Source organism: Hydra vulgaris, chromosome 14 (assembly GCF_038396675.1).
Source record: "Hydra vulgaris chromosome 14, alternate assembly HydraT2T_AEP".
NCBI classification, from domain to species: Eukaryota; Metazoa; Cnidaria; class Hydrozoa; order Anthoathecata; family Hydridae; genus Hydra; species Hydra vulgaris.
Genome location: NC_088933.1, coordinates 32,352,952 through 32,372,923, shown reverse-complemented (window position 1 = coordinate 32,372,923; position 19,972 = coordinate 32,352,952). Strand labels below are relative to the sequence as shown.

Below are 19,972 nucleotides of genomic sequence, written 5' to 3'. Positions count from 1 at the left end.
TAAAATTTCCAAAAGTATAGGAATACTATTTAAAATAAGAAGCATGCTAAATAAACATACTTTAATTCAGCTTTACCACTCTTTTATTCATTGCCATCTAAACTATGCTAATGCGGCTTGGGGTAGTGTAAGTAAAACTAAATTAGAACCACTTTATTGCCAACAGAAACATGTTGCACGACTTATTAATTTTAAACATTGACTTTATCATGCTAAGCCTCTTTTAAACGAAATGAATATTCTTAATATATATCAACTTAATATTTTTAATGTATTGTGTTTTATGTTTAAATGTAAGTCTCGCACATCTCCAATTTCTTTTCACAATTTATATTCTTTAAAAGTTAAAAATAAATACAATTTGCGTAATGAAAACTTTATTTTTCAACCAGTTTTCAAAACTGATTTTGGTAAATTTTGAATTTCATTTAGAGGAGCATTTTTATGGAACAAAATAGTGTTAAAACTTTTTGATTTCTCTCATGAATGGAACTTTTTCTTATTTAAAAGAAAATTGAAAGAAATTCTTTTCTCAGTTGAAACATTCTGATACATTTTTAAGTTTGTTTTGTTTTTTATTAATACTCTTAGGAAATATTAATTTCGTAATTTATATTTCGTAATTTATATATACGAAATCTTTTATCTTAACTTATATATATATATATATATATATATATATATATATATATATATATATATATATATATATATATATACGTATATATGTATGAGTATTTGTGCGTATTATTTTTATGTATATATATTGACGTGTAAGTATATTTATTTACATGTTTGTATGTTTAAATATGTATAAATAATTATACTTGTATTTATGTGTGAATATTTGTCTTTGAATTATTAAAGGATTATTTATTATTTAAAATCTGTTTAGGCGGTTCTCGATGACAAGATCTGCGAGTATCCGCGTTCTTGTTGAAACGTTAACAAAATTGTAATTCTGACTATACGTATTTTATTCATTCTTATATTGTAAAACTTATTTTGAATAAATAAAAAAAAAAAAAAAAAAAACTTACTGTAACATTTCCTGGGGTAGCACTAATCACACTAAACTCAAAAAAATTTATAGTAAACAAAAACATGCTTGAAGGATAGTATTTGGGGCAAATAGAAAAACACAATGCGAACCTCTCTAACGTCAGCTTGGAGCTTTAAATATTTATAAGCTTAATATTCATCAATTAATGTTATTTATGCTTAAAGCAAAACTTGGGTTTTCTCTAGTAACATTTCAATCCTACTTTAATGAAATCTCCCATAAATATCCAACCAAATTTTCAGTGAATAACTTTGTGGTTCCAATAAACCTTCTTAAATTAAGTTCGTACCAAATTCAATGTCCAATCTTTATTAAAAAATTAAACTTCGTTTTAAAATGCACTTTGCAAAGTTTTAAGGATGATTCAAAACGGTATTTACTAAACATGGAATTCGATATATTAGATTTCAAATTTTTTGAAAACAATTTAAAGGTTTGCGCAGTGGGCCAGATGGTAGACAAAACCTCAAAAAAAAAATTTCGAAATACTTCCAACTACATAGTACATTATATTTATAAGAGCATAATGTATGGTTTAAAACATTATTTGTAGTTTAATTGTACATCATAAATGTACAATTATTATTTACAATTGAATATAATGATGAATTAATTTTTTTTTTTTTTTTAATATACCATAACAACATAACTATAGCAACAAATAACTTTTAAATTATTTAACATATACGAAATTAATTGACATATTATTAAAATTTAATTTGATAGCTTTTCAAAAAATACCATAACAAATTCCAAGGTCTTGTATTAAAGTCACAGTTTTATTTTGAAATATAAAGGTAAGATTTTTGTTTATAGTATAAAAATATTATGTTAAAAGTGGCTCATATAGTTTAGAACCTGCTGGAACAGCTTATTAATGTTAGAATAAGTTAATACAATATATGTACAGCCTGTTGGTGCTGTTTTATTCTGCTCATAGCTGCCCCTTTAGGTTTGGTAAACATTTAAAAAATATATATTGTTGTAAAATGCTATTCGCGACAAACCTATTTTTTGGTTTGTTGTCATTATTAGGTGTTGTGCATATTGTACTGGCCTAATTAAATATATCTGAAATAAAAATAATGGCCATATTCATGTTATATTAGTTTATAGTGGTTGCACTAATAATTTGAAATTAATTTTTTTGTAGTTGATATGAAGATAAGTGATGTCCATAACCGTATACGGCATGACCAACTAAATCCGAGTGATAAATCATTTTCTTTGTCTGTAGAAGCTATTTTAGTCTCTATGAATTTGGGTTCTACTGGGTGTGCTGCATTTTTAAAAGTTTATCAAAAGAAATGGAAGGATGCAAACCGAGGAAACATAAAGTTTGAGAGTAAAAATAAAAATTGGTTGACTCAATACTTTAAATCTACATACAGTAATAATATAACTAAGCCTGATAATTCTAGTCAATTACATAAGAATGGTGGAAGACCAAGTTGTTCCTTTAAAGTTGCTTCTGACAAAACCAAAAGGAGAAGACTTAATGATATTATAAATAATTTTTCTAGTGATGAATTGCTCCACTCAGCAAGGCTTAAATTAAGAAATGAGTATAATTATGAGGCTGCCAAGCAAGTTGCTGAGATATCAGAACCTTCTAGTCAATTTAAAAAGTATACACCTGATGAAGGTCTGGCATTAATTATAGATGGTGGCATGTCAAAATCAACCTACCAACTTATGAGAAATGGAGCTGAAGAACGTGACTGCCATATATAACCTTCATACAACATATTAAGATTGTCCAAAGCTAAGTGCTATCCAGAGAACATCTTTGTTGATGATTATTCAGCACATGTACCACTACAAGAATTATTAAAACATACAGTAAAAAGACTTTGTGAGGTGCAAGCTCCTGTGATCAGCACAATGGTAGATGGTTTGACCCGGTTGAGACTTTGCGTTGCAAGGCTGGGTTTGATGGGGCTACTGGGCAAAGCATGTACAAGCAAATTAGTAGTGAGGAAGCTGGAGATCGTAACTTAAAAAAAAGAGAGTCTCTGTTCATTACCTGCTTAGCACCACTAGAACTCAGTGTGTGAATAACAAAAAAGTACTATTATGGCGAAATGAAAAGCCATCATCTACTGCATATTGTCGTCCAATAAGATTTTCTTTTCAAAATGAAAGCAAAGCAGTTGTTATAGAAGAAGCAAAACATTTAGAATCTGAAATCAAAAAATGTGGTGTTTTTAATTTTACTTTTAATGGAAAGGAACTGGTTGTCAAAAGTATTATTGAACTGACCATGATTGATGGCAAAATTCAAACTATTCTGTCTCATGTGACTAACTCAACTCAATGTTGCTCTGTGTGTGGTGTGTCTCCAAAAAACATGAATAACTTAGAAATGGTGCTGAAATTGGACAATTCTAATAATTTAGAATTGAAATATGGTCTTTCTAGCCTGCATGCCTGGATTAGGTTTTTTGAGATGGTATTGCATATTGGATATAAACTAGAAACTCAAAAGTGGCAGTCTAGAGCTATAGAAGATAAAGAAAATGTTATGCAAGTGAAGAAACGTATACAGACAGAATTTATGAACCAAATGGGACTAGTTGTGGATTTCCTAAAAAGTGGAGGATCTGGTAAGTGAAATTACATAAATACTTTTATATAAATCATCAGGTTAACTATCACATATATACAATTTGCAGGTACCAGTAATGATGGTAACACTGCCCGACGAGCCTTTGCAAACTATCAATCAACTGTCAAAATTTTGAAAGTAGATGAAACTCTTTTATTTTATTTTTACATCATACTAGTCACTTTATCATCTGGATTTGAAATTGACACTGTCAAATTTAAAGAGTTCTGTATTACTGCTCTTGAACTTTACATATCTAAGTATTCCTGGTATTACATGGCACAATCAGTACACAAAATTTTAGTTCATGGCCATGCCATCATTGCTAGACAGTACTTGCCAATTGGACTGATGTCAGAGGAGGCCCAAGAGGCCTGTAACAAGGATTTTAAAAAGTTTAGGGAAGATTTCAGTAGAAAGACTTCCAGAATTGACACAAATCGTGACCTAGTTAACAGGCTACTTGTATCTAGTGATCCTGTCATAACATCATTAAGAAAGTGTCATAAAAAAAATGGTAAGAGTTTAAAAAAATACCCCAGTGAAGTTTTGGCTTTGCTGGGAATCAGCTCCACCTTCTTCTTTTTCCTTTGTAGCTAAACACAATTTGTTGTTTGATTTTTAAAAAAGGTTGATATTGAAAAAAATATTTTTTTACTACCTAAGCCAATTAAATGTCTTTTATTTTATTAAAAATTAAAATATTCTTGTTAAAAATAAATATTATTTCATATATAATGATTATTTATATATCTAAATAGGTTTGTGGACCAATTGGGTAATAATTAGGTTTTGTCCACCACTTCCCATATACCTGGCCCACTGTGGTTTGGACTGAATCACTTGAAAATAAACTAAATTTTTATTACTTTCTTTAGTATAAAAGATAACGAAAATAAAATTTTCTTTTTCGTTCATATTTTTAATGATATTAAATAATCAGCCCAAACACTTATGTTTACATATATTGCTTTTTTTTTTTTAGTTAAACAAGGCAATATTTTTTTGTGTTTTGATAAGTTTTATGATTTTCTGTCGTTTTTACTTTTTATTTTTTAAATTATTCTGCTGGAAGATTGTTAGCAACAAATTACTTTATTGCTGAAGTATTTGATTTGTTTTTGTTTATGTATTTATACTGTCTTTTTGTCTTTTATCATTTATTGTGCATGTAAATTTTTGTGTGACGGGGCTCGGTGATAAGACAAGCTGTCTTCTTCTTGTTCCGGCCAGGATTTTTCTTTTATTGTAATTTCTTTTTTGTAATATTTATCAACGGCGAAATAAATAAATAATAAAAAAAAAAAAAATACGAATACCGTTTTTGTATTTATTTTATTCTCAAGGGTTGCAGAATTCATTATCAGAAAAACTGGAAAGTGATTAGTCAAATTTTTATTTTTATTTGTTTTATTAATTATTTCAATAGTTAATGACTCACAATCAGCGTCATTTACTTTGAGGTTTTCAACATGTTAAAAAACCAATGAGTTTTGGACGAAAATAGATACGCCCCCGCCATTGCCGTTTTTTCTCGGTTGATGAATAGCTTTTTACCCTGATAATTGAAAGTTAGAAATTATTGCGTCTCGATGACACCAAGTTTCTGTCAGACAGATAATACTAAACTTGTTACTTATATTATTTAACATCAATTTTAAATTTTCAAAGTTTTTATTTATGCTTCTGATGTTTAAATGTAATAATGAAAAATAAGATGATGAAGAGTTAAGAACATGTTTAAAATCGTCAACATTGTAATAAGTCGTATCTACTGAAATTTCGTCAAAAAAGTTCATGTTTTTATCATCGTCATTAATTCGGTTTGGTGCGTATTTCCTTTCTGAAATGTCAAAAATATTAAAACTGTTGGCTTCCGTCATTTTAACAATAAAAACTAAGAATATTAATTAAGACATAAAAATATAATAAATAAATATACTTTAAGCATTCTTATGTGATTTTTTAAAATCTTTAACTACTATTTTAACATAAATAACAACAGAATTTGAACAGAACAGAATTTAAACAGAATTTGAACAGAACAGAACTTGAACAGAAATTTACCGTTGTTCCTGTGAGTTCGCATTTCTTCAAAGAGATTTTTTCGTATTGTTAGGGTATCCAAGGAGTAGTTCTCATTTATAAATATTCCTGTTCCTTTTAACTTTTTTGAATTCTTTAATATGCTAATTTTATCTTTATACTACAGGAGTTTTATCACGATTGATCTAGGTTTGCTAAGCCCAATTATTCCGGTTCTATGTGCTCTTTCAATAACTGCGCCACTTACATTTAGATTTTTTTCAAAGATATTAGGAACTTTTTCTTCAGATACATTCCAACTTTCATTTTCACTTTCTGCTATTCCTTCGAGACGCAAATTATTTCTTCTCAGTCGATCTTCCAGTTGTCGCAGCTTATTTTTTTCTTCCGCATTAAATGCTACTTTTGTAATAATTTTTTCTTCAATTTTATTAATTTTTTCTTCCTGTGTATCTTGTGTAAAAGTGATACTGTTTTCAATATCTTTTTGAGTCTGTTCTAATTTTGAGAGTCTGTCATTTATTTTTCCCATTTCAAATTTTCTTAAATTACTTTCAGCTTGCAAAGCTTTGCACGTTTCTTTAATTTCTTTAATTTCTTTCAAAAGTCCATCGATTCTGTCATTTGCATTTTTTAAATTTCCACTTATAAGTTTAGTATGTCTTTTTGTTGTTTCTTAAACATCTCAGAGAGTATTTCACGAACTAATTTCACAGATATTTCTGTAGCTTCTGTATTTGATTGCATTTTGTTTTTATCAGTATTTTTATTTTTATCCATTTTATTATTTTTATCAATTTACAAGTTAAATACCAATACGTTTTTATTTAAGAATATTTAAACAAGTATATTTATGTATACATTTTCAAATAATTCCATAGGCTCTTTAATTAATTGGTTTAACATATTTTAACATCTAAAGCCCCTGCTAAAACTATTTTTTTAAATATTTATGCAGAATTTTAAAAAGTTTTGTATTGGGTTGTCTCAGATTTTGTAATGGATTGTCTCAGATTTGACGTGTTTAAAACAAGCAAACAAAGAAACTGGTTTGATTTTGCGTTTGAACGAAATAGGCGATTGGAGACACAAACCAGCACATCTACAAATCCAAATTCTCCCAAGAGCCAACCCTCTACTAGTGGAATTAATCAACATTATTCTTCTTCTGATAATTCAACAAATGATATCTCCTTTCAAACAAGAGAGGTCTAGTATTATTTCTGTCATGATCAACCATAGATGGTTTCCTTCGCCAAAAAGCTCTAGGTTAGTCATGGGCATTTTTTAATTATATTTTAATATTGATCTTATGTTATTTTAAACTTAGTGATATGTATGGTCATAAAAACATTTTTTTTTTTTATCGTACAATTATAAACTGTTAACTTTGTTTATAACTGTAATTATAAACAAAAGTTCGCACTGTTGCGCAAAAGCTTCAATCACCATCTGTTGTGACGTCAGGTCAAGTTGCATCTATTCTGGCGGGAGTGAAAGAGAAAAAGAAAGACCAAGAGCGCGCAAAGGTTGAAAGAATGAATAAATGCTCGGCAACTGATTTGGCGAAGAAGTCAAAACCCCCAGTAAAAAAAAAGATATGCACACTAAGCCAATGCAAACAAAAGAAGAAAATTTAAAACAGCATTTTATTCAGGTAAAAACAACTTCAAAGTGACCACTCTATGATTGAGCTGTTGTTTTAATAAATTAATAAAAAAATAAATAAAAACATTTCCACATATTATTTATTAATGTTATTTTCTCTTTTTTTTTAAATGACACGCAATGATATGACCGGAGATTTCTAGTTTATTTGTAATGAAAGTGAAAAATAATGTATATAAAACTTTGATTCTTTAATAATAATTTAGACTTGAAATTAAATGTTTATCAAAAAGAAAAAGACAAGTTTTTGAAAAAAAATTAATCGTGGCGAACTAGTATAACATTAGCAAAAGTAAAAATTTCCAGATGGCAAACATATGTTTCTTGGTAGTGGTCGCCATTTGGCTCTTTCGGAGGCTATTGCTCCCGTATTTATTATCGGAGGTCATTTGTTCTTTGAGCATCGTAAAGACCAATTCTCGATCTATAGGCTAAGACTAACAGATTTATAACTTATAAAAATAAGAGCGAGAAATAAATATTTATATCGGACAAGTTCACGAAAGTGACGAACACTAGGTGTTTTACCCTAGTTAGTAACACACAAAATATTATCAAATTAAAAAAAACGCTTTTATTGTACAGCGTAAAAGCATATTACATGATAATTATACAAAAATATATACATTATATAAAAGCTGAAAGTTTCAGCTGTAAAATGGTGTATAATAATTTAATTTTTGAGAATGTAATTTTTTTGCTTTTTTCCACTATGCGCCTGGGTGATTGAATAACTTTAAGCTTTTACATCGTTTGAGCACTGTCCGGCTTTTCGAAGTATTTTAGGGTGTGGCATGTTAATATAGTAATATTGATTGTTTATGTGCTGGTTATTGGAGTGCTGTAAAAAAACAGTTGTAATGCTTTGCTTATTACTATAAAGTTTTCAGGCTTGGCGTTAAATAAAGTATGTTATAATCCTTCATAAGATTCTCATTAAAATACTATTTAAACTATTTGAAGTTAAGAGAGTAGGATTTTATAAAGGATTTTATGAAGGATTTAATAAGGATTTTATGAAGGAAATAAGTACAAATCTAATTATAGCTTGAACTACAGCTACTTAGAGTAGCAAAAGCAAAGCAAGCTTGAATTATTTAGTTAAACAATTATTTCTATTAAAGTTATACATAACTCACTATAAAAGATTACAGTTTTATAGTCAGAAATTCTCCAGTTGTTACAACTTAAAAAAATTAAAATTTGTTTATGAAAACAATTTTGTTTATTTTTTATATTTATTATATCAAAAATGATTGTTTTTAGTGACCTTAATATGAATATATTAAATTCACTAAAAACATATAACAAAAAGGCGGAGACTTAAATATTGCTTTTATACGTCGCAAATTTTATTTAACTCATAAGATTTATTCGATTTATTTATTTATCAAATGGTTACTTAACAACTTTTATAGTGATTTAAACAAACACAAATCACAAATATTTAAATATTAAGTTCTTCTTTTCTTTTTTTTCGTAAGCTCGTCCATTTTACTCGTTCGTTGTTAATTTTGTTTCTTAAAGCTTTTTCTCGAATCCCAGTTTGGTTACAGAAGACCTTTATTTCATCATACTCTAAAATGGAAAACACTTTAAATATATATATGCCATACATTTTATGTACTTTTAAAAGACAATAATTTTGTTTTAATTACTAGGCCATCCAAAGTTTTTATCTCTAATAAATTTTCCAAACATTTCTTCCAATAGTTCTTCTTGTTCTGTTGACCACTGAGTATACGTTCTTTCTAAACAAAAATTGCAAAAGCTAATTAAAGGCTTTTCAGAAATTTAAAAAGCTTTCATTTTTATTATTATATGTTATTTTACTATTGAGTAAATATACCAAAACTGGCTAATGCAAAAAAGAGCTACTGTTCTATTTACAAATCAATGACAATTATAGATCAAACTGTGTTAAGTAATAAATAATTGTATTTTTTGTTATTTTAGACGGCTGTCGGATGCGGGATGAAGAAAGTAGGGAAAAAGACCGGTAAAACTGTTAACGACTTTTATTAAGTAAAGACAAGTTTTTATACAGCTTTTTTGAGGCAAATTAAGACAGTTAGCAGGTTTGGGGTTGGCCATAACTTACGTCACGCTTTAGGAACGGAAAAGGGATTTGACGACTCGTAAGGAACTCGCTACTATAGAATTACGATGTTGTGAAGAGGTGGGGAGAAGGGGTAAAAAAACGGTCAGGAATTGTGCGACGTAGTTTTTGGAAAACCCCTTTGCAAAAGAGTCCAAAATTACCTTCTAATTTTTGAGCAGGAGATTTATTCAGTTCAACATTTAAATTTTTAATTTCTTTTGACAGATGCTGACTTTTTAAAGGTTTTTCTAGAAGTAAAGATCTTTAAATTTTATATATAATCATTATAAGTTTTATAATCAAATAATAACAAATATAAGATTTAATAACATTACTAAAAAAAGTATATTCCTCTGAAATTAACACTATTTAATAAAGAAAAATCAAACATTACCATGTAAATGATCAGTTGCCTCATTTTCAAGTTTGCCTCCTTTTTCAAGTTCACCATTGGGATCTACTATTTAAAGTTAAATTTAGGTGCAGTTTATTTATTTAAAGTAATAGAAATTCAAGATTTCAAAATGTAAATTCCCACCTGTTTGAATCAAACTTAAACTGGTTTTCATACGTTTGGGATTCTTGGGTCTGCTTCCTGCATCAATAAAAAATAAATTTTTGAAAATAATTTTAGAATATCATAAAGTAAATATTATTTAATGCAAAAGAAATTATTATTGAAAAATATAATTTAAGTCTAATTTAATAAATAAACTTGCAAGTCGTTCAAGTGAAGTATGTAATTATTTATAAATCAACAAGACTTCTTAAAATTTTTAACTTAGATTGTTATAATTTGCGCGCAAATAACCTATTTTTTTAATGTAAAAACATAACTTACTTTTAAAGTATTATATATTAAATTCTATTATAAAGTATATAAATATCTTTAAAACTATATCTTATATTTGTTTAGTTATACTAGTATAGAGTTAATAGAGTATATAGAGTATACTCTAATGATACAAAAACTACTTTATACCTGCATCGATAGCCAAAAAGTGTTTTCCTGTAGACAAAATTTGTTGGTGGGCGGCTTGTGCTTGATAAATATTTTCATTTATATTTTTGCTATGACCAAAATGTTTAAAAACTAAACTTTTTTCTAAATCACGAAGGATTATTTCAGCCATAAGCGTGCTTAATCTATGTCTATTTGTTGTACCAGTTAATCTAGACTTATTTATAATAGGCAGTTTATCACAAACATTAGTTAAGCTATGCCAGCCTGAACAATGCTTTTCTGAACTTTGACAACTAAGAAATACGTAAACATTTGATTCCAAAACTCCCACATTGCTTCTAACAACTGGATCGGAAAAAATTTCCATAGCACGGACAGTATCTTCGGGAATTAAAACAGGGACAAAATGATTTGAACTTCACTTTTTTTGCTAAGTTTTCTTCTCACTTTCTCGTAAAGTAGTGACCCAATCATCAAAATTGTTCGGTCACACTTCGCAATAATGCCAATAGAATCATCTCTATTTACTTGCAAAATTTTATTTTTAAAGTTTTGATTTAATCTTTCTTGTGATTTATCAGTAAGAATTTCAACCGGTACTGCACATTTTGAATAAGAAGAATCTTTTCCACATAAAATCATAGGGGAGAGTCGCCGATTATGGACCACTTTTGTTGCAGAGTGTATAATTCACTCACTTTTGCTTAAATAGTTAACTTTTATATTGTAAACCACTTCTTACCTTCAGCTGAACATATTATATGAAGCTTGTAGTTGTTGATTTATTAATAGTTATAAAATGTGTCAAAAACGTAAGTGGTCCATATTGGGGGTACTTTAAGCTTGTGCTCCAAATATGGACCATTGAGGTTCCTATTATGGACTAGTTATAAACGGTTTGACTTAGTCATTTAAACAAATTATATACACACTAAAGACAGAATTATTAGAATATAAATACTCAAGGGTATGTAAGCTTCTAATTTTTAACAGGTTTTTAGATGTCCTTTTTGTAAAAAAAAAAAAGTAATTAAGTTTAAGCCAGCCACCATTTATTTGATTCTAATTCTACCAGTCTCATGCCCATGTATGCATACACTCAGTTTTATTTATAAAGTGTTTTACTATTTTAACATTTAGCACACACAAAAACATGAATACTGATGTGTAAAAAATATTTCAAAATTTATTTACAAAGTTCACAAATAAAGTCACAATCTAAAGTTCCTGCGCATTCTTCATGTGCCCATCTTTTGCAGGATCGACAGCATATCATATTTTTTATGTTACATTCTCCACACATAAAACAAAGCCATGAAATTTTATTTAAAATACTGGTACTAGTTGTTGAATTCATTTTGGGTTTCTTACATTTCTTTACTACTTTTTCTTTAATTATTTTTGTGTTTTTGGACTTTTTAACTTTTGTGTTTGTTTTTGGACTTGAAGTAAGAATTTTTTTATATGGACTTGAAGTAAGAATTTCTGACTGTTCTTTGCGACACTTCCTTTTGCCTGCACCTTTGGGGGAAGAACAGGGACCAGTCTCTGAATTGGAGACAAAGCCCGGATGTAAAAAATTAGTGCCTCATAGTGCCCAGAGTTATTTTTAAACATGGTGTACTTCACTGTGATAGAGTTACCACTATGTTCTTCACCATACATCAGCACATTCCTGTTTGCATTGTGAATCACAATTTTTGTTTTTCAGAAGACAGGAGATCTGATTTATCTCTCATTCTCCCACAAACGAGTCTGGTTTGGTAATGTGAGCAATACGCTCTTCTAACAAGTTAAAGATGCTGGGGTTGGTCAGCATTTAAGGCATCCCCGTGCATGTCAACAGACAATATTTCCAAATTAGATATCAAATGGATAACAGGCTGATTACGAAGTGAGTCAGCCATAGCAGTTTCCTTCAGATGAAGCAGTGGACTGACCAGCTTGCCGTTTAATCGCTGAGCTGACTGAAGATCTGGTGTTGTGCACACAACAACTGACCTAAAAAAACATTTCCCATCAGAGTAAATTGGGATGCGCAAAAAATTTTCCAGCACCTGTGGCAGAACTGTTTTGGAATGGGACGTTTCAACAGCCGGTGACACTGGGTGGGTCATATAAGTTGTTGGTTTTGGAACCATCTCATCCATTATGCCTGGAAGTGGTGGCACACCCTCCTGGTCTTGTGCTAGTCTAGTTACACATACCAATGCTGGTATCGAAGCTTCCTGGGCTTGTGCTGGTAATGTCCCTGATGTAAGTGGTGAAGACACCATGGTCTCGTGGTCTCCTGATTGAGAAGCGAATGATGACGCATAATCCTGAGGTTTAGAAACATCTCGTGAGCGTGGCCAAATTCCACACGATGCAAAACCATTATTTGCTGTTGACATGGTAGCAGCCTTTGCATATGCCAGTTGAAAATGATTGGCCACCTGATATGAACTCACTGAACGTCCTGGATTTAGTCTCAGCCATTTTTCCACCTCCCTGTCGTTGTAGACTCTTAAGGGGCTTAAAAAAAGCTTTATCCAGAGGCTGCAGTTTGTGTGTTGTGAGGTGGAAGTGACAACATTATGACATTGTTGTCAATGGCAAGCTGAATGGCCTCAAGATTTTAAGTATGGGATTTGTGGCCATCTAAAATAAGTAAAACCTTATCATCTTTTGTTGGCTTCACATGACTGATGAACATTCTCATCCACTGTACGAAAAGTTCAGAATTTATCCATCCTGAATCAGAACATGTTACAATGCTGCCTTCTGGTGCACCATCTCCCAGTTCATCAGGAACCCGTTTTTTTTTGAATATAATCATTGGTGGAACATAATGTGTTCCACCAGCATTTACGCATCAGACAACTGTTTTGTTAACACCCCTTTCTGCACTGGCTATGCTACCTATCTGTTTTTTGCCTTTTAGGCCAAGCACGCGCTGGCAGTTCTTTTGCACGGTTGAAATACCATTTTCATAAATATTGTAAATGTTATTGGCCTTGAGGCAATGATCTTTTATTAAATTTTCTAGTAATTTAAAAAACCTGTCAACATCCCCCAGGTTGAAGCCGCTGGCTCGCGACATGGAAGTAGCTTCTGGTTGGCGGAGGCAGAGGTCAGGGAACCTGGTTAAAAATTTGTAATACCACTTTTTCCCAGCTTGACCTTTATCCTTATTAAATGGGTAATTTAAACCCTTGTGTTCTGCAACTTCAAATGCCAAGTACATAAATCTTTCCACGACATTCCGAAAAACATGACCTCCAATTTTAAAACTAGGTTGTGTATTTCTAGCTCAACATCCGCAGGAAAGATAGTACTTCTGCCTAGCTTTTTAAAGCCGTTAGCAAACTTGTTAGCATTATCAAAATGCCTCTACAGAGTTGCTTTGGGGATGCCGTATGTGGCTGCACATTTGTTCAAGCCAATATCACCATTTCTTTACGCCTCAGTAGCACGTTGAAGATCATCCAGCAGCCCCTGATTAAAAAAAAAAATTGAAATAAATTGTAGGACAGGGCAAAATTTTAAAAATAAATTTGTCTAAATTTACCTACTCCAATCTACCACTACAAATATAATACTTAATAAATATTTATCATTATTTATTATTATTAATAGGCTATTATTATTATTATTAATTTAATTTTATTCATTAGGCCTATAGCCTATAACTATAATAATACTATAATATTAATAATGATTCTTAATTATTTTTAGACCCTTAGCCTTATAATTATATCTTAACTTATATTATTATATAATTATCTAATTTAAATTTAATAGGTCAATTATAGTAATAGTAATTACTTAGTAGATCTATAATGACTATAATTAAATAATTATAATCTTCTATAGATTCTATAGTCAGGCTATAGTCTAGTCAAATTTCAAATACTAATAAAAATCAAAGATTAAAATAAAACATAAGATTAAGATAATTTAATTTATCAATAACCTATGATAAAATAATAACATCCAAGAGAATAAGAACTTATGTTCCCCAATATGGACTACAGTTTCCCATCTTGAACCACTGGTCTATTTTAGGGACAGCAGTTGGTCCATATTTGGAGAACCACATGGGCATCTAATTTTACTAAATAAAACCAAAACGATGTCATTTGGAGCAACACGCTTGTATTTAGTAAGAAATGTAATGAAAAAGCTTTCCATTTAGCATAGAAGCATTGTCCTGGTTCAATTATTTGTAGAATGACACACAAAAAAAAGCGAGTGTACTTTTAGAAAAAAATAACCAAATAAAATACTAACTTACCTTTTTGAAGTATTCTTGCTGACTGCCATCATTGAAATGCAATTTAACTGAACGGAAGTCACTCTTTAATGCTACGTTTCCAAATTTTAAAAATAAAATCGCATTTATTTGTTTCTTCGGTGGTCCATAAAAGGGGACGGTCCATAATGGGCGACTCTCCCCTATAAAAAAATTTAATTCTTCGAAAACTATTTCAGTACCATCTACTAACTTTATAAATCCAATATTAAATCTTTTGAATATATCAATCTCACGTGAACAGGAAAACTTATTATGTCTTGGTCCGCAATTTATTCCAACATAAAATAAAATACCATTTATTGATATTATAACATCATCTGAGGAATGCGCTTTAAATTTAGAAAAAAAATGTGAACCTAGTAAGGGCAGAATTTAAGACAGATTATCAGCAAAACATAAACCAAATATTTAAGAGTGATAATTAATAGTAATGTTTCTAAAAATTAACGTCTAGCTATCAATGAACTAAAAAGTTCAACCAGCATAAAATTATATCCATTTGATAAAGGTAATGTATTTTAAATTCAGAATCAGCAATACAAAAAAAAAGGAACAACTAGGCGATTGCGCAGTATCTACAGTTGATCCAAATCAGAAATTCCTAAATCTTATTCAACGTACCCTTAGTAAATTAAAAAAAGATAAAAAACTAGATAAACAAACGATAGTAAAATATATCCTTCAGATGCAATTTCACCCCGTTTGTACGGTTGTATTAAAGGACATAAAAGTGAAAAAGCTTATCCAATGCGAATAATAGTTTCGGCAATTGGCACACCACCACATAAACTTACGCAACATCTTGTTGAGATAATACAACCAACTTTAAATAAAAATGAATGCCGTGTTAAAAATTCATTTTCGTTTGTATCAATAGCAAAAGAATGGTTTATTAATGACGAAGTTCAGGTGTCATTTGATGTTATTAATTTATACTTATCAGTGCCACTTGATAAAGCAACTTTTAAAGTTATTGATATGCTAAACAAAGATAGAGATGATCTTATACAACGAACTAAATTATCTTTAGTAGACTTCTTGTCATAAGCATATTTTCAACATATTGAATCTAATGCTATTCAACAGGCTTTAAATGTCAATATTGCACCCTAAGTCTTACAAACGTTTCGTTGATGATAGCCACGCTCGATTTACTAATATTGATGACGCAAATTCTTTTTTAACACTTTTAAATTCACAAGATAAATCAATCCAATATACATGTGAATACGAAAATGCTCTACACCAATTAAATTTTTTAGATATTTGTATTTTATCTAATCACTCCCTTCACAAATATGAGTTTTCCATACACCGCACAGTGGGCCAGAATTCACTTTTACTGGACAAAATTCATAACTTATTTAATATTAGGGCTATATTGACTAAAGTTAGGATGAATAATAATATGATGTCTGCGCTTCTTATGAAGGTGTTATTTTTTTAGTTCGTTGCTATGGATACCTAATTTTGCGTAGCAAAAACATAGTTTTTTTTTTCCAGATATTTTTACAAGTGTTATGTTCACCAAGTTTTACATAACCAATATGAGGTCATGCTTTTTAAAAAAGTAAACATATTTTTCTTATTTATTTGCTATGGATACCTAATTTTGCTTAGCAACACCTAAGTTTTATTAGTTGTATATGTTTTATTTGTGCTATGTACACTATTTAGCACGTGTTTTATTATGAAATCCTCCCTTTGATCCTCGCTAGCAGAAAGCAAAACGTTTTTCAGTTTAGTATGATTAACTAGTGTTATTACACGTGCTAATACACGTTGCTGGATAAACTTGGTTTCCTGTAAAAAAATTATACTCTAGCTTCGTTAATTAGTTTTTCTAATCAGCAGATTTTACAAGCGTCTACAGAATTTTTCAAAGTTGTATGGGTATTATTGTACCCATAGCACGAAAATCTTTGACAATGTATGCTACAAGTAGTACAAGCTTAGTAAGTGGTAGGTCTATATATTTAAAAATACAAAATAATTATGTACAATATGATTAAGGCAAAATTACAAAATAAAAGAATGGCTTTCTTTTAAGAGTTGCACAACACCATCTGGAAAGTTTTCTTTTTTAGGGTGCTTAGGTGATCGTACAGCACTGATTACTGGATCGGATGAGCACATAAAACGCCGTAAAAGGTCTTCGTTTGTCTGTAAACGCGAACACTTCCTTGAAAAAAATTCGCGGAATTTTTAAAGTCTTTATTTCGTGCCTCTAAGGCCTCTTCACTCATCATCCCAATTGGCAACACCATCTCATCAACAACCTGCCATCCATGTATCGAAGTTTTGTGCAAGCTCGGTGGCATGCAGTACCAGGAATAAAGTTGTATAAAAAGCTGTACTGTTTCTAAGCAATAGTCTTTTAATTTATCAGCATCAATCATAAAACCAGATGACAAAGTGCACAGCACAACATATATCCTTTTAATTAAATGCATATCAACATTGATAACTGCTGCTGTTTGTTCAGCATTTCTAAAGAAACATCGGGCAGTATTGCGATTATTATCAATCACCAGCCCAAATTCATTTCTGAACCGAGATTGAATTAAATTTATTTTAGCTTTAACTTTTTCTTTGTCTGCATCTGACCTTGATGCCCATTTATTCACTTCAGCTTTGTAGCCGACTTTTAACAAACACTCCATCCTACGAGTCAATGCAGGAAGTGTTGAGATGCCATACTTTAATCCGGTCGGAGTTAATGTCAAAATGCAAACAATATTAAGTTGGTTCATTTGACCAGGCATTGAACCACAAACTGAGCAGCACTGACTTGAATTAGTAACTGTAGATAATGCAGTGGCTAATTTTACATCTATCATGGTAACATCAACTTTGTGAAGAACAGTTAAGTTTTCATACTCAGGCACCGGAGTTGTAGTTAAGTTTCCAATAGCATTTTCAGAGTTTGATGCTCTGCATTTACTACATCAGTTGTCTCCTTTACAAACCTAAATCGCACAATTTGGCAGTACAATGTTGATGACGGATGTCGGTCTCCAAACAATCTTCCCCACTTGACCAGAGAATCCTGTCAATTCAAGTGGTACAAATCAGGTAACAAACAATTTTGCTTCTTGGAAATAGCTTCTAATTTCGAGCTCATCAGTAACTTGTGCATAAATACCTTCCCCAATTGACCCATCAAAACCTGCCTTTGAGCGCAGAATTAGCCTATCAAAAACAAACGAATTGATAACATCATGTTGTACTTCTAACAACCGCAGCACAGTATGATCTACTAATGCCTGGAAAATGATGCCTGCAGAGTAATCTGTTGCTGACCATGATTCACGACTAGGCAAACACCTCTCTTTTGCCTCACGTAAATCATTGTATGGTGGATATAAATTACTTTTTTTGCTTTTTGCATTGTTTCTTAAGCGCTGATATTGAGATTTGCTCATCTCATTATCTAACAAAAGAGCCAACGCTTCTTCAGATGTATTATCAGAATGATCTAGTTCAGCATCTTTGTTATCCGCCAACTTTATTGCTATCTGAGCATCTTTTCTTCTACCTTCTTTCCAAAGGTGTGTGCCACTAGCAAACAACAGCTCACAAGAACTTGAAGCTGAAAAAGTTGCAACTTTTCTTTTCTTTGTTTTTGAAGACGAATCTTCAAATGGTAATGAAGGTCTGCCAAGTTGTTTGTTTTTACTCTCCTTCATTAATGTATTAAAATCATTTTCAAGCCAAGCTGAATTCTTCCTAATAAACTTTGCATCGGTTTGTTTACTTTGAATCCATCTTTTACGATATTCAGAAATAAATAAATGAAATTGACTCTCAAACTTTTTACCGTGAAACCTCAAATCATGTTCTTAAACAAGGTTGTATACAAGTATAAATATTTTATGTATTGACAGACCGTTGAGTCTGATAAACTGGTGAATTTCGTTTCTTGTGACACTCATGAAACCTAAATAAAAATATGTATATATATATGTATATAAAATATATATATATATATATATATATATATATATATATATATATATATATATATATATATATATATATATATTTAAATATATATTATTGTTCTGTACTACGCTTAGTATGTGTAAGATCTTATTATATGTTTTCCGAGTTTTTTAAAATTTTGTGAAAAAAAAATTTTTTGAGCGCAAATACAGATTTTTTGTCAGGTAAGAGATGTTCAAATGTGAAAGAAAAGCAAAGTCGCACCTAGTGGCAGCCATATTTATGAAATTATTAAAGAAAACATATACAAGCTTCAAAATATCTAAGTATAAAAGCAAGATGTAGCAATAAAAAAAAAACTTTGTCAAATAAAAGCAAAAGTCATACAATAAAATATAAAATAATAGGCGTGTTTAAAGTTGCTGCTTATATGTTAATTACATACCAATTTTAGTCAAACAACTTTTAAAATCCAGATAGTATATAGAGTTATAATATAATATTTTAAAAAGCGCAATATTTTATGTAAATGTTTTCTCTTTATAATTTTTTTTTCTAATTTACACTCGCGTCTACTTCAACCACATCATAAGTATAATCATTAAAGTTTTAAGTGTATATAAACGGTTTTAAATTGTTTTATGATATCTAAATAAATATTTAAAACTATTATAACATTAAAATTATGACATTGGTTTCATACATTTGTCCAGCCACTGGCCCACTGCGCACCGTAAAGATGCAATTACAAACGTACTTATAAAACCAAAATCATGTATTTCACTGAATATCGCAGTTAGTATTTTTAAAGGTTTTTTAGCGCGAGCATACAAAATTTGTTCAGAACATAATATTCAAGATGAAATTAATTTTCTTATTAAAGTTTTTACTGAAAATGGACATTCATATAAACAGTATTCAGGTATTGCTAAAAGTTATAAATACTCCACAATAAATCTAGTTCTCAAAAAATTGATACCAAAAATCATGTTATTTTTCCATGGGTCCCAAAATTAAGTTTTGTTCTAAGAAGAGAGTTTCGTAAAGTCGGTGTTAAAACAGTCTTCCGTTTTGGTAATCCCTTCATAAATATACTCTGCCGAAACAAGTCTAAACTGCCTCCAAACAATCATCCAGGAGTGTACCAACTTAATTGCACATGTGGTGCATGTTATATTGGTAAAACAAGAAAAAAGATTTCCACACGAATTCAAGATCATAAAATAATCTTTAAACGGTTTTTTTAACGGTTTTATTAGTTAGATAGTGGCTCTCGCTAT

The 19,972-nt window shown here is 30.2% G+C and overlaps 1 protein-coding gene across 1 annotated transcript; it reads left to right on the top strand.

Annotated features, from left to right (window-relative positions):
* The first annotated feature begins 1,758 nt into the window (after positions 1-1,758).
* Positions 1,759-3,022, top strand: LOC136090560 (uncharacterized). Its single transcript, XM_065817348.1, has 2 exons — positions 1,759-1,860; positions 2,217-3,022. Exon 2 carries the CDS (start codon positions 2,222-2,224, stop codon positions 2,795-2,797), a length of 576 nt encoding a protein of 191 aa, XP_065673420.1. The 5' UTR covers positions 1,759-1,860; positions 2,217-2,221; the 3' UTR covers positions 2,798-3,022.
* The last annotated feature ends 16,950 nt before the right edge of the window (positions 3,023-19,972 follow it).

Bases quoted from the DNA above. Each gene is read 5' to 3' on its own strand.
- LOC136090560 (XM_065817348.1), top strand. From the start codon at position 2,222: ATGAAGATAAGTGATGTCCATAACCGTATACGGCATGACCAACTAAAT.